We start from the raw sequence: 14,824 nt of genomic DNA, 5'->3' as shown, positions 1-14,824 counted from the left end.
AAATTAGCTAGGTATGGCGGCGTGTGCCTGTAGTCCCAGCTACTTGGGAGACTGAGGCAGGAGAACGCTTCAGCCTGGGAGGCGGAGGTTGCAGTGAGCCAAGACTGCACCACTGCACTCCAGCTTGGGCAACAGTAAGACTCTGTCTCAAAAAAAAAAATTTTTTTTAGACAGACGGGGCCTCGCTACGTGACCCAGGCTGTTCTCAAACTCCTGGATTCAAATGATCCTCCCACCTCAGCCTCCCAAAGTGCTAGGATTACAGGCATGAGCCCTCATTTGTTTACATGGTAAAAAAAATTTAACTGAGCTATGACTGGGAAAAGCGACTCACACCTGTAATCCCAGCACCCACCACGTCTCTACAAAAAAATTTAAAAACTAGCAGAGCATGGTGGTACAGGCCTCTACTCCTAGCTACTTGGGAAATTGAGGTAGGGGATCGCTTCAGCCCAGGAGGTTGAGGCTGCAGACAGCCGTAACTGTGCTACTACACTTCAGCCTGGGTAACAGAGCAAGACCCTGCCTTAAAACAAAACAAAACAAAACAAAAAGAGGTGTGAGCCCCAGTGCTGTTTTCTCAAGTCAAACAAGACACCCAGTAAACTAAAGGTTCCTACTTATGAAATTTATAAAACTAAAAAGACTCTAGGCTGGGCACAGTGGCTCACGCCTGTAATCCTAGCACTTTGGGAGGTCAAGGTGGACAGATCACATGAGGCCAGGAGCTCAAGACCAGCCTGGCCAACATGGCAAAACCACAACTCTACTAAAAATACAAAAATTAGCCAAGTGTGGTGGCGCAAACCTGTAATTCCAACTACTTGGGAGACTGAGGCAAGAGAATTGCCTGAACCCAGGAGGTGGAGGTTGCAGTGAGCTGAGACGGCACCATTGCACTCCAGCCTGGGCAACAATCTCGAAACTCAGTCTCCAAAAAAAAAAAAAAAAAAAAAATTGTGGGCTGCGCACAGTGGCTCACGCCTGTAATCCTGGTACTCTGGGAGGCCAAGGTGGGCGGATCACTTGAGGCCAGGAGTTTGGGACCAGCCTGGCCAACATGGTAAAACCCCATGTCTACTAAAAATATAAAAATTAGCCAGCCATGGTGGTGCACACCTATAATCCCAACTACTCAGGGGGCTGAAGCACAAAAATCCCTTCAACTCAGAAGAGGAGGCAGAGACTGCAGTAAGCCAAAATTAATACCACTGTGCTCCAGCCTGGGCGATAGAGTGAAGAAAAGAAAAAAAATGAAAAATGAAGAAAAGAAAAAAAAAAAAAGAATTGTGATTGAAGGCAATTTGGAGAAAACATGTCCTTCCTGATACTTTTAAAACACATTTCATAGTTCTCCATTACCACATCAGGCTGGCCCTGGTTGAAAGTCTAACTACATCTTAGTAGTCCTTTATATAATCTATGATTATACCAGGGTGGTATTACTAGGGTTTAATAGCTCTGGGATATTTTGCCCTTCTAAAACGTATTTCCAGGCTGGGCACAGTGGCTCACGCCTATAATCCCAGCACTTTGGGAGGCCAAAGCAGGTGGATCACCTGAGGTCAGGAGTTTGAGACCAGCCTGGCCAACATGGTGAAACCCGTCTCTACTAAAAATACAAAAATTAACTGGATGAGGTGGCCCACCCCTATAATCCCAGCTACTCGGGTGGCTGAGGCAGAATTGCTTGAATCTGGGAGGCAGAGCTTACAGTGAGCTCAGATCACGCCACTGCACTCCAGCTTGGACGACAGGGCAAGACTCTGTCTCAAAAAATATATATATATGTGTGTGTGTGTGTGTGTATATTTTAACATATATATATAATATACACACACACATATTTATGTATGTATTTCCACATGGGTTTTGTCGTGTTGCCCAGGCTGGTCTCACACTCCTGGACTCAACCAATCCATCCACTTCGGCCTCCCAAAGTGTTGAGATTACAGGTGTCAGCCACTGCACTTGGCCTTAATCCACTTTCATCTTATAAATATCTATACATTTTCAGTTTATTTCCCATACTTACTCACTAAGCTGAGGAAAATTTTTATATACCAAAAACATAACAAAAGCTGCAGATAAGAAAATGGACACCAATATAAGGAGTGACATTCTTGCTGATCCAGCTTCTGCCCAGGATTTTTCTGAAAGAAAAAAGAAGGTATAATTAAGATAAATATAAAGAAAGACATGCCAGCAAGTAATTTCTATAAATGCTTTCCTTCCAGATAATGGTGTGTACTTTTGCCTAAAACGATGTGACATTAAATTTAAGCACTGGGCTGGGCGTGGTGGCTTACGCCTGTAATCCCAGCACTTTGGGAAGCCGAGGCAGGCAAATCACTTGAGATTGGGAGTTCGAGACCAACCTGACCAACATGGAGAAACTCTGTCTCTACTAAAAATACAAAATTAGCTGGGCATGGTGGTGCATGCCTATAATCCCAGCTATTTGAGAGGCTAAGGCAGGAGAATCGCTTGAATTCGGGAGGTGGAGGTTGCAGTGAGTGGAGATAAGAGCCATTGCACTCCAGACCGGGCAACAAGAGCAAAACTTCATCTCAAAAAAAAAAAATTAATTAAATTTAAGCACTGTACAGTACTTGAAGTTTATTAACTGGACATATTACTTTTGGGGGATACATCCATTTTAGAAGTATGAAAAAGCAGAACACCAGAGTCTGTAGCACTGGCTTACTGATAAGCCAAAGGGGAAAAAAAGAACATTGTTCTAAATGTTCTAAATTTTATCACATACTGTCAATTTCATATTTCTATACTGGGAGCCAACAGCATAGACAAAATGGCCCTTTTGGAAAAATGAGGTAATTTGGCAATTACTTCAACTGTTTTAAGAACACAGATATTCACAAATGCAACTGGAGAAATGTTACACTTTCTCTTTATACCAAATGCATCAGAATATAAACTTGAATCTCAAATGTTTTGGGTACCTCTGTAACTCCAACAATGGGAGAATATTTGTAGTCCCACAAAAGGTAATCTCAGTATTAGCTTAAAAAATTATATGAACAATAAAAGTACAGAATGAGATTCAGGAAACAGTAAGTAGAAGGAAGTACAGGGCTGTTCTGCCAGGAACTGGTCAATAGCGCGGAGGCCAGGACAACTTTACATTGTGCTCACTGGGGAAGAGGTAGGAGTGGGTGACTCAATTTTTATTTTACCATTATCCCTTGTGTACACTGATAATACTCAAAAGTATTTAAAAATATGTATACTATATGTCCGGGCACAATGGCCCATGCCTGTAATCCCAGCACTCTGGGAGGCCGAGGTGGGCGGATCACAAGGTCAGGAGATCGAGACCATCCTAGCTAACACGGTGAAACCTTGTCTCTCCTAAAAATACAAAAAATTAGCTGGGTGTGGTGGCAGGCACCTGTAGTCCCAGCTACTTGGGAGGCTGAGGCAGGAGAATGGCGTGAATCCGGGAGGTGGAGCTTGCAGTGAGCCGAGATCATACCACTGCACTCCAGCCTAGGTGACAAAGCGAGACTCCGTTTCTTAAAAAAAAAAAAAAAAAAAAAATGCATACTATAATTCAGATTTATGATTTTTAGTTCCCTTAAAATGGATTCAACTATTGCACAGGTGGCTTTCAAACATACTTTTATGAAGTATCCTAAAAGTACTGAACTGCCTATACTCTACTACTTTAGCAAATCCTTCTTCATAAAAGTTTATAAATGTGTATTAGACAGCTGTCATTGCTGCTCTACCCCGTCTCCCTTCCTTTGAATTAACACCCTTCCCTTGTCCCATAAGGGGGCCAATCTCAGGAGCCCCTATTCTTACATTCTACCCTCCCAAACCCAGAAGGCTCTCTGGCCCAGGGTTGGACACTTGACCCAAGTAGAAACAAATCATTACTGGCTGACCAGATTTTCTCTTGATAATTTGAAAAAAAAGAGATACTGGTTGTCAAGGGACAGTGGGACTTGGAGCTAAAAGGTTAAATGGTGGAGGACACAGTAAGCCAAAGTGGTAAGCCAAAGACATGTATCAGAAAATAGGAGAGGTTGGAACAGAAACCCAGAGAAGCAGAATTGGGAAATATAGCTAAGTTACTTGCTGATTTCTAATGTTCCACTTCCCCTGATGCCTACCTCTATTTCTTGCTCAGTGAGATTATTTCTTATATTCTTTTTCTCTTGTTTAACAATCTTCCTTTTTATTTTTCTTAGTTTAAACTGATGTCTATTCCTTTCAACCAAAAAGTCTTGACTAAATAAAAGATAAGCTTCATTTTATCCCTTGTCTCACTACCACAATTGGAATTAGTAAGATTTTGCTAACTTTTTTCCCCCCGAAGAGACAGGGTCTCCCTATGTTGCCCAGGCTGGACTTGAACTCCTGGGCCCCAGCAATCCTCCCACCTTAGCCCCTCAAGTAGCTGGGACTAAGGTATGTACCACTGAGCCCTGACTAGGTATTACTAAATTCTGTGTTGAACACATAGAGAAATAGAAACCAACTGGCTCCTTGCTACTGGTAGACTACAAGAATCAGCATTATCAGGAAGCTTGATGGAAATTCAGATTCCCACTGAAGCAAAAATCTGCATTTTAATGATACTCATGTGATCTTCACACACATTAAAGTTTGAAAAGCTAAAATCTGGCCCACTTTTACAAGTAAGAGGCCTAAAGAAGGAGACTGCACTATCTAGTTATAAAAAAAAAATTCCTGAGCCATAGTGGTGGTGGTGTACACCTATAGTCCCAACTACTCAAGAAGCTGAGTCAGGAGAATCGTTTGAGCGCAGAACTTTGATTCTGGCCTGGGCAACACAGTGAGACCCTATCTCTAAAAGGAACCAAATAATGTGAAGCGTATTTCCAAAGCATTTTGTTGTTGTTGTTGTTGCTGTTTGAGAAGGAGTCTCGCTCTGTCGCCCAGGCTGGAGTGCAGTGGCGTGATCTTGGCTCATTGCAACCTCCACCTCCTAGGTTCAAGCAATTCTCCTGCCTCAGCCTCCTGAGTAGCTGGGATTACAGGCATGTGCTACCACATCTGGCTAATTGTTTTTGTATTTTTGGTAGAGATGGGGTTTCACCATATCAGCCAGGCTGGTCCAAGTGATTCTCTTGCCTCAGCCTCCCAAGTAGCTGGGATTACAGACGTGCACCACCACGCCCAGCTAATTTTTGTATTTCTAGTAGAGATGGGGGTTTCACCATGTTAGCCAGGCTGGTCTTGAACTCCTGACCTCAGGTGATCTGCCCACCTTGGCCTACCAAAGTGCTGGGATTACAGCCGTGAGTGAACGTGCCCAGTCTCCAAAGCATTTTAATATCTATTTATAATTAACCTGTAATTTCTCTTGAAATAAGAATTGCTTAGGTTAGTGCTTTGATAATACTAAATATAAATTATTCTTACCTATTCGTTAAATTTAGCAAGTTTTCTATAAGATTTTAGTTATGTGAAAAACTAAATTATCTTTTCCCACTTTCAGTAAACAATCAGTCTAACTTCCCAACTAGTCCCTATTCTTCTTCTTCTTTTTTTTTTTTTGAGATGGAGTCTTGCTCTGTCTCCCAGCCTGGAGTGCAGTGGCCTGATCTCAGCTAACTGCAACCTCTGCCTCCCAGGTTCAAGTGATTCTCCCCTTTCAGCCTCCGGAGTAGCTGAGATTACAGGCACGTGCCACCAGGACCAACTAATTTTTGTATTTTTAGTAGAAACAGAGTTTCACGTTGTTGGCCAGGCTGGTCTTGAACTCCTGACCTCAGGTGATCCGCCCACCTTTGCCTACCAAAGTGTTAGGATTACAGGTGTGAGCCACCGCACCCGGCCTCCAACCAGTCCCTATTATTCTAACTTTGTTATGTTTCATGTTAATCTCAAAAAGAAGATTTGCTCATCTCTTATTTCTGAAATTTATTGCAGGAAGGAAGAGGATCATAATATAGGACAAAAGGTACTTTCGGTGGAACAATAAACCAAGCATGCCTATCTCTTAGTACTCTAGTTCATTAACCCACAGACGTACTGATATGTATGCTTTTTAGGAGCACAGAGAATTAAAAACACACTTTAAGCATCTCAGGTCAAACATGAAAAGGTCTCTGCAGAATCTTGTAATAACAAATGGCTAAATGTCTGTTACATTTATGCTCTGGTTACTATCTAATTTAATATATATCTTGAGGCCTCCTAATAAGTTATATTCACTCATAAGTTATATTCTCTAAAAAAGCATAATCAGCAAAAAGTTGCAAAAACATCAGGGTGTACTAAATCCAATTGAACAAAAAATGTTGTTTTGGTTTATAAATATAAATCCCATTTATTTATTATTTACTTTTATAAGATAGTGTCTCACTCTGTTGCCCAGGCTGGAGTGCAGTGGTGCAATCATAGCTCACTCCAGCCTTCAACTCCTGGGAGTTGAACGCCTTCAACTTCAATCCTCCTGCCTCAGCCTCCTGACTAGCTGGGACCACAGGTGTTTGTGACCATGCCTGGTTAATTAAATCATTATTATTATTATTATTATTTTTGAGATGGAGTCTCGCTCAGTCACCCAGGCTGGAGTGCAGTGGCGTGATCTCGGCTCACTACAACCTCCGCCTCCTGGGTTCAAGCAATTTTCCTGTCTTAGCCTCCCAAGTAGCTGGGATCACAGGTGCCTGCCACCATGCCCAGATAATTTTTGTATTTTTAGTAGAGATGGGGTTTCACCATGTTGGCTAGGATGGTCTTGATCTCTTGACCTCGTGATCCGCCCACCTCGGCCTCACAAACTGCTGGAATTACAGGCGTGAGCCACTGCACTCGGCAATTTTTTAGTTTTGTATTTAGAGACCAGGTCTCACTATTTTGCCCAGGCTGGTCTTGAACTCCTGGCTTCAAGCAATCCTCCTGCTTCAGCCTCCCAAAGTGCTGGGATTACTGGTATGAGCCATTGAACTGGGCTAGAAAACCTATTTAAACACAAACCATTTTCACAAGGCTAAAATAGTTATTTTTCTATTTTATTGAATAAAAGGCTATTCAATAAACTAGGTAAGGAATGAGGGTAATATAAATATAAATATTGAGTTTTCTATAGGTTGACATCAAAGTAAAGACACATTATATACACAAGTAGTGTATATTTTTTCAGGACGTCCATTATGATAATTTATAATTATAGAGCGGGTGTGGTGGCTCACTCCTGTAATGGCAGCACTTTGGAAGGCCAAGGTGGGCAGATCGCCTGACGTCAAGAGTTCAAGACCAGCCTAGCCAACAGGGTGAAACCCTGTCTCTACTAACAATATAAAAAATTAGTCAGGCGTGGTGGCACACCCCTGTAGTCCCAGCTACTGGGGAGGCTGAGGTACGAGAATTGCTGGATCCCGGGAGGTGAAGGTTGTGATGAGCTAAAATTGTGCCACTGCACTCCATCCTGGGTGACAGCTATTAATTATAGACAAATCATAGATAATAAACTGTTTTGGAGATACACATCACATTATATACTTCTTAAAGTTATGTTACTTTTAAATCCATCTAAAAGTATGCTACTTTTAAATCCAATTAACTTACCCCAGCCCAGTTTTTTTTTTTTTTTTTTTTGAGGCGGAGTCTCGCTCTGTCGCCCAGGCTGGAGTGCAGTGGCGCGATCTCGGCTCACTGCAAGCTCCGCCTCCCGGGTTCCCGCCATTCTCCTGCCTCAGCCTCCCAAGTAGCTGGGACTACAGGCGCCGCCACCACGCCCGGCTAATTTTTTTGTATTTTTAGTGGAGACGGGGTTTCATTGTGTTAGCCAGGATGGTCTCGATCTCCTGACCTCGTGATCCACCCGTCTCGGCCTCCCAAAGTGCTGGGATTACAGGCTTGAGCCACCGCGCCCGGCCAACCCAGCCCAGTTTTAACTTACTTTCCTGCTAGAATCAGGTGCAGAGTATAAGAAAAACTAACACAAATAATTTAATATTATAAGCATCTTTTTAAAACCTTCAAAACCTTTTTTTTTTTTTTTTTTTTGGAGAGGGAGTCTCTCTCCGTCACCCTGGCTAGAGTGCAGTGGCATGATCTCGGCTCACTGCAACCTCCGTCTCCTGGCTTCAAGCGATTCTCCTGTCTCAGCCTCGGGAGTAGCTGGGATTACACGCGCCTGCCACCACGCCCAGCTAACTTTTTTGTATTTTTAGTAGAGACGGGTTTTCACCATGTTGGTCAGTCTGGTCTCGAACTCCTGACCTCAGGTGATCCACCCGCCGCAGCCTCCCAAAGTGCTGGGGTGACAGGTGTGAGCCACTGCACCAGGACATTCATAATTTTTTTTATCCTGAAAATATCTGCATACATAAGAATGACTTTTAAGAAAGAATGATGGCTCTTCCCCCCCTTTCTTAGCAATTCTCTTTAGAACTTCTATCCAAGCTATGTACTTAAATATAGTTGTGATTAGCGCTGTCCGCTAAACATCTATTGAGTACCAAATGCTTTGTTCACTCTGTGCTCCTAAGAAGCTGATGCCACCATTAGCTAGCTAGATATTCCCCTTCCCCCGACAAGGAAGAGTAGAGTTAAAAGGGGCATTTAGTTTATAGGAAAGCAAGATCACTGGGCTAGAGTGAAGGCAAGATTCATGGAGTTTGTGGAAATTTTGTTGAAGATTAAAAGATGGGAAAAGGGGGAGGGCGCAGAGGCTCATGCCTGTAATCCCAGCACTTTGGAAGGCTAGGACAGGTGGATCACCTGAGGTCGGGAGATTGAGACCAGACTGGCCGACATGGTGAAACCCCGTCTCTATTAAAAATATAAAAAATTAGCCAGACACGGTGGTTGGCACCTGTAATCTCGGCTACTCAGGAGGTTGAGACAGGAGAATCGCTTGAACCCATGAGGCAGAGGTTGCAGTGAGCAGGGATCGTGCCATTGCACTCCAGCCTGGGTAACAAAAGTGAAACTCCCTCTCAAAAAGAAAAAAAGAAAAAACAAAAAGATGGAAAAAGAGTCAGCTTTTGTTTTGTTTTGAGATGGAGTTTCGCTCTGTCACCCAGGCTGGAGTGCAGTGACGCCATCTTGGCTCATTGCAACCTCCGCCTCAGCCTCCCAGGTTCAAGCAATTCTCCTGCCTCAGCCTCCCAAATAGCTGGGACTGTAGGTGCCTGCCACCATGCCTGGCTAATTTTTGTATTTTTAGTATATACAGGGTTTCACCATATTGGTCAGGCTGGTCTCGAACTCCTGACCTCAGGCAATCCTTCTGCCTCAGCCTCCCAAAGTGCTGGGATTACAGGCGTGAGCCATGGTGCCCGGCCTACAGTCAGCCTTCTATCCTGTACATGTGCAGCTAACTATTTTAAAAGACTTAAATAGGTAATAGTCTTTTTTTTTTTTGAAACAGGGTCTCCATCAACCAGGCTAGAGTGCAATGGTGCAATCACGGCCCCCTGCAGCCTGGATCTCCAAGGCTCAAGAGATCCTCTTAATCGCAGCCTCCCAAGTAGCTGAGATTACAGGCGTGCATCATGCCCAGCTAATTCTTGTATTTTTTTTTTTTTTTTTAATAGAGACAGGGTCCCACTATGTTATGTTGCCCAGGCTGATCTCAAATTCCTGGGCTCAGGCAATCCTCCTGCCTTGCCCACCCAAAGTGCTGGGATTACATGTGTGGGCCATCAAACCCAGGCTAATGTACTCCTCTTAAGTTAAAAATTAAATAAGGCTTTTAGTATGCTAGCTCTAAAACTATAATATTTTTCTTTACATTATGAATTTACCAGTACTAAAGTAAAGAATAAGATGAGTGAAAGGAGTTAGTGTTTAACTGGACTAAAGAACATTAATTACCCTGAGTTTTCCTTGAGTAGACAGGTCTCTAATTGCTACCTGTCTTATTATAGTTGAATGATGAAATATATAGACATTTGAACAAAATTAAGATCTAAGTTTAACTTGATATTTTCCTCACTCTCTAAAATTAGGCAAACTTTCTCAAGCATTGTATTCTATAGTAACACAAGAAAACAACTGATGAGGGTGCAATAAAGCCTAATGACATTCCACTCTGAGGTTCTCCTTTCGCACAAACTGGTAAACAGAGAATGCTGGCAATTATAATTCAACAATCCTTGGGTATAATTCTAACAAGAGTTCTAAACATAGATTAAAAAGTCATAAATCTTGTTTTTATACATCTACATTTAAATTTATAGCAAACACATTTATAATGTGCCTTCTTATGGCCACATTACACATACGTGCCTTTTAGCATTACAGCTACTTACACCAGTACTGCTCTATCACCCAGGCTGGAATGCAGTGGCGTGCTATCGGCTCATTGCAACCTCCGCCTCCCAGGTTCAAGTGATTCTCCTGCCTCAGCCTCCCAAGTAGCTGGGATTACAGGTGTGCACCACCATACCCAGCTAATTTTTGTACTTTTAGGAGAGACAAGGTTTCACCATGTTAGTCAGGCTGGTCTTGAACTCCTGACCTCATGATCTGCCTGCCTCGGCCTCTCAAAGTACTGAGATTACAAGCATGAGCCACCATATCAGCCTAAGTAATGTATATGACCTGGTGTATATATATATATATATATAACTCAAGAAAAGATTTAAAAAAATTTTTAAAACCAGCATTTAATCCCAAAGCACTGATATTTTCTCTTCTATTCCATTATTTAAAAATGCTTATTTTTGATTATCCATCAAATTGATTTCACACCCCTCACAAGGGTCATGACTTATATACTGAAAAACACAGGCTGGGCACGGGTGACTCACACCTGTAATCCCAGCACTTTGGGAGGCCAAGGCGGGCGGATCACAACGTCAGAAGATCGAGACCATCCTGGCTAACATGGTAAAATCCCATCTCTACTAAAAATGCAAAAAATTAGCCCCGCATGGTGGCGGGTGCCTGTAGTCTCAGCTACTCGGAGGCTGAGGCAGGAGAATAGTGTGAACCCGGGCAGTGGAGCTTGCAGTAAGCCAAGATCGTACCACTGCACTCCAGCCTGGGCAACAGAGCGAGACTCCGTTTCAAAACAAAACAAAAAAAAGATAGAGGTTTTTCATCATAATTAAATTTCCACAAACCTCCCCAATCACAAGTATTATAAGTGGAAGTAAAAAATCACATTTTACAGATCTCAAATTTGTCTTCAACATTTAGTTCATCATCTTCAAAAAATAGCTCCCCTACTAAACTCATTAGCTATATGATCTATCCAAGCAGCAACAAGATGGCCAGGCCATGGCAATCCTCTTCCCATTTTCCCTCACCACTCAGGGCTCAACAGCATGGTGAAGCTCAGGTGGGGGTAGGGGATGGAGAGCACAACGGCTACTTTCCCCCAGTACAACATGGCATCTGAAGCTTGATAGGAGAGCAGAACTGGTGAGACCTGAGGGAAGGGTCCAGGGCCTGTATTCAGTCAGAATCACTGCTGGAAGAGGAGGAGGAATGCTTGCTATGCTTGTGGTGCTTGTGCATCTTTTTATGAGCTTTCTTCATCTTCTTCAGTATCTTCTTGTCCACTATCACTGCTGGTCTGACCATGCCAGGAGCCAAAGGATTCACAGGAGGCATTCCAGGGGCAGGTGGTAGGTATGGAGGAGGGTAGGGACCCGAGCGTTGGCATCCTGGATACTCTGGCTGTGGCACAGGATGAGGGGCCAACCTGGGGGGAAAGCCGAATTGCCCTGTGGAGCTCCTGGGGGAGGAGGACAGGGACCCGGGGGAAAGGGTGGGTTGATAGGTGGTGGGTGGGCAGGATTGGAACCTACAGGGCACCCGATGTTGGGGGGATATGGATTTGGCCCTGGCTTCCCGGCATTGGGATTCCGCATGTTTAGGTGTGTCCTCCAGCCTTTCCACCACCGCCTGGGCTTGATGCATCCTCAAGAGCTTCTTAACTAGTTCCACCTCCTGTCTGCTCTCTCATCTTCATCATGCAAAAATTAGACTTTCCATGTTACTTCTGCCTTACTCAAGTATTCAAAGTGGTCCACAGACTACTAGGCTCAGCTCTGAGACTAGAGGCCAGAGTAATGGTAAGGAATCCACTAAATGTGCAAACATTGCAGACAGCGTGTAAAATAGTTCAAACATACATATGATGACAACTACTTATTTGCCAAAGTTATATATGTCACTTAATAAAATACAAATGCATTTCCAAGTATCATGGAATTTACAGGAACATTCTGACACCATCCTGAACAGGCCAACTTCATCGCCTACTGACACCCAACAGAAACCCTCTGCTCTTGACAAGGTAATCTTACCTACACACATAAAAGTTTCACACTAACCTTCAATCCTACTACTCTATTTCTCCTAGCCTGGAACACCCTTCCCTTCTCTCTACTTATGCAAATCTTACTTACCTGGCAAAGCACAATGGCTCATGCCTGTAATTCCAGCATTTGGGGAGGCCAAGGCAGGAAGACACTTGAGCCCAGGACTTCAAGACATCCTGGCCCGCCTCTTCTCTATAAAAAATAAATAATTAGCTGGGCATGGTGGCACATACTTGTAGTCCCAGTTACTTGGTGGAGCTGACGTGGGAAGATCGCCCGAGCCCAGGTGGCTGAGGCTGCAGCGAGCTATGATCATGCCACTGCACTCCAGCACAGGTGACACAGCGAGGCCGTGTCTCAAGCCACTAAAAACAGGCCTTACTTCACCATGAAGGCATGCCTTCACATCCCTTCCCTGTCTTCCTATAGATTTGTGATCTATAGATGTCATGTGACAGCATCATAAGAATAATTGTGTTGAATGTTCTGTTGTAATAAAATAAGATAAAAAAATAAGAGTACTTTGGAAGTTTCAAGGTTTTATTTTTTGAATAGCTTTAGGTAAACATCATGAATAGTAAAACTGGCTGCTACCTCAAATGAGATGTCAATTTTTAGGGATGCCCTATCTGGAAAACACTTTTTCAGAAAATGCAGACCTTGGAATATGTCACCCTCAGTAGTAGAGTCTTCAAAACAATCTTTTATTCAGAGCTGATTTATACATTAACAATGATTCATTTCTCTGTTTTTGAAGTTATATGAAGTTACCTGGCTTCAGTGTATATAAGCTGGAAAAATACCAAATACATAAAGGTGACAGAGTCAAATTAGACTGTTGGAGACATTTTAAATTATTTGAAAATACATTAACATTTTCTGCTACACACTCTTAAAGCTCTCCTTAGCCATCACTGGTGGTGGAACACACCTGTGTGAGCTACAGACAAACTTCTTAGGATCACTTCAAGTTTATAAGCTTTAAAATCATTTAAAGAACAATTCCAGGCCAACACGGAATCAAAGTAGTTTGTAGGCACAGTTTTTTCCTTAAAACAGTATTTAAAGCCGTGAGTGAGATTCTGCAATTATAGAGGCAGTAGGAATAAAGAGAAAACAAAAACCAAAAATAAAGCCGTGAGAAATGTCAGGATGTAGTAGGGGGAAAAAACTTTAGAATGAGTGACCTCAGCTGTAACTAAGTAACTGCTAATATTTATTTAGCCCCCACTTCATATCCAAGCATTACTCTAAATCTTTTACGTGAATTATTTCGTTTAACCCACGCACCACCTATTAAGTAGATATTATTATTATCCCCATTTCACAGTTCAGACACTGAGGTTTTCTGAAAGTTACCAAGTCCAAGATCACAAGAAAACAGTAGGGCAGGGACTCACACACCACCTGCCACCTGGAAGTATTAAGTCCTTGCTCCTAACTACTACTTCACTGATCTGGCTTTATGACTTTGTAAGTCATATACCCACCTGGGCCTCAGTTTCTTCATCTGTATAAACAACGCAACGAATGCTACAGTACAGCTCCTTCCAGCTCTGCCTAGAGTCGTTATTATCAACCTTACAATCTACCTGAGCGTCAACAAGCCAGTGTCATCCTTTCTTTTAAGTGAATTGTACTCAAACAGCATTTACAATGCACCTACTAGGCGTACGGCCTTGTGCTGCGCGAGCGCCCAAGCCCAACTCCCTCACGGTCTCTGCTCCCGCCCCTGCGCCAGCAGGCTCCCTCTTTCCCCACAACTCTCCGAGACCTGCGGGGGTCCTTTTTCCCTCCGGACACACAGAAGCCTCCGCCCACCCCCAGCTCTGCTCCCTGGGCCCACTCACCCTTCTGGTGATCTCCGCGGCCAGGCGCCGCGGGACCCCGCGTCTCCGCTGCCCCGTCCCCCACGGGGGTCGTGTGGTGAGCCCCCGTCCGCGAGCGTTCGGCGACTCTGCCTTTCGCCATGGCAGCTGCAAGGAAGCTGAAAGAAGCGGTGCGGTGCCGCGCCCCCTAAACAACAAAATTCTATCGCAGGCTCCTTACTACGCCGAAGCGCCACGGCCAGATCCACTTCCGGTGCGACCGCCTCACCCGGGACGACCTCAACCTAGCTAGCACAGCGACTCCCTGCAAACACCCGCAGCGCCCGCCCCAGGCTAAACCCCGCCCCGTGCCGCCCCCGAGCCTCGCGCGCTTGTGCCGGCCCAGTAACCGCGAGACAAGTCAGGGTCCTGGACCGCCCCTTTCAGTGCCCCGCCCCACCTACGGGAAAGAGGTAGTCACATGGCGCCGGGGCGAGAGCATGCGCAGTCGCGGCACCCAAGTCACCCGGCTGCGGCTCACTGGCCCTGGCGTCCAAAGCTCAGCCTTAATTACCCGGAAGTGCGGTCCCCGGGACGTCAAACCTTTTGTCCAGGCCGCCGGAAGTGCCTGTGATTAGTCGGCATTTCGCGGCTGAGGCTGATTCAGCCCATTACGTCAGTTCCGCCGCTGCTGTCCTCAATTTGGAGGCGCCAGAGTGCTTGGTCAAAATA

At 44.2% G+C, this 14,824-nt stretch overlaps 1 protein-coding gene and 1 pseudogene across 5 annotated transcripts in view; both read right to left on the bottom strand.

The window, feature by feature from the left end:
* TMEM41B (transmembrane protein 41B) overlaps nucleotides 1-14,448 on the bottom strand; it is a 30,220-nt gene extending 15,772 nt beyond the window's left edge. For all 5 annotated transcript variants that reach the window (XM_045371468.3, XM_074014380.1, XM_005578650.4 and 2 more), the window contains exons 1-2: nucleotides 14,135-14,448; nucleotides 2,036-2,153 (exon numbers count right to left, since the gene is read on the bottom strand). In XM_045371468.3, coding sequence (XP_045227403.2) covers nucleotides 2,036-2,153; nucleotides 14,135-14,255 — 239 coding nt within the window. In that variant the 5' untranslated portion in view covers nucleotides 14,256-14,448. The remainder of the gene's footprint in view (nucleotides 1-2,035; nucleotides 2,154-14,134) is intronic.
* Nucleotides 11,276-12,293, bottom strand: LOC141408479 (proline-rich protein 13 pseudogene; annotated as a pseudogene).
* Nucleotides 14,449-14,824: the final 376 nt, after the last annotated feature.

The sequence above is a fragment of the Macaca fascicularis genome, chromosome 14 (genome assembly GCF_037993035.2).
Source record: "Macaca fascicularis isolate 582-1 chromosome 14, T2T-MFA8v1.1".
Taxonomy (NCBI): Eukaryota; Metazoa; Chordata; class Mammalia; order Primates; family Cercopithecidae; genus Macaca; species Macaca fascicularis.
Note: the sequence above shows the minus strand (reverse complement) of the source record. Positions and strands in the feature narration are given on the sequence as shown.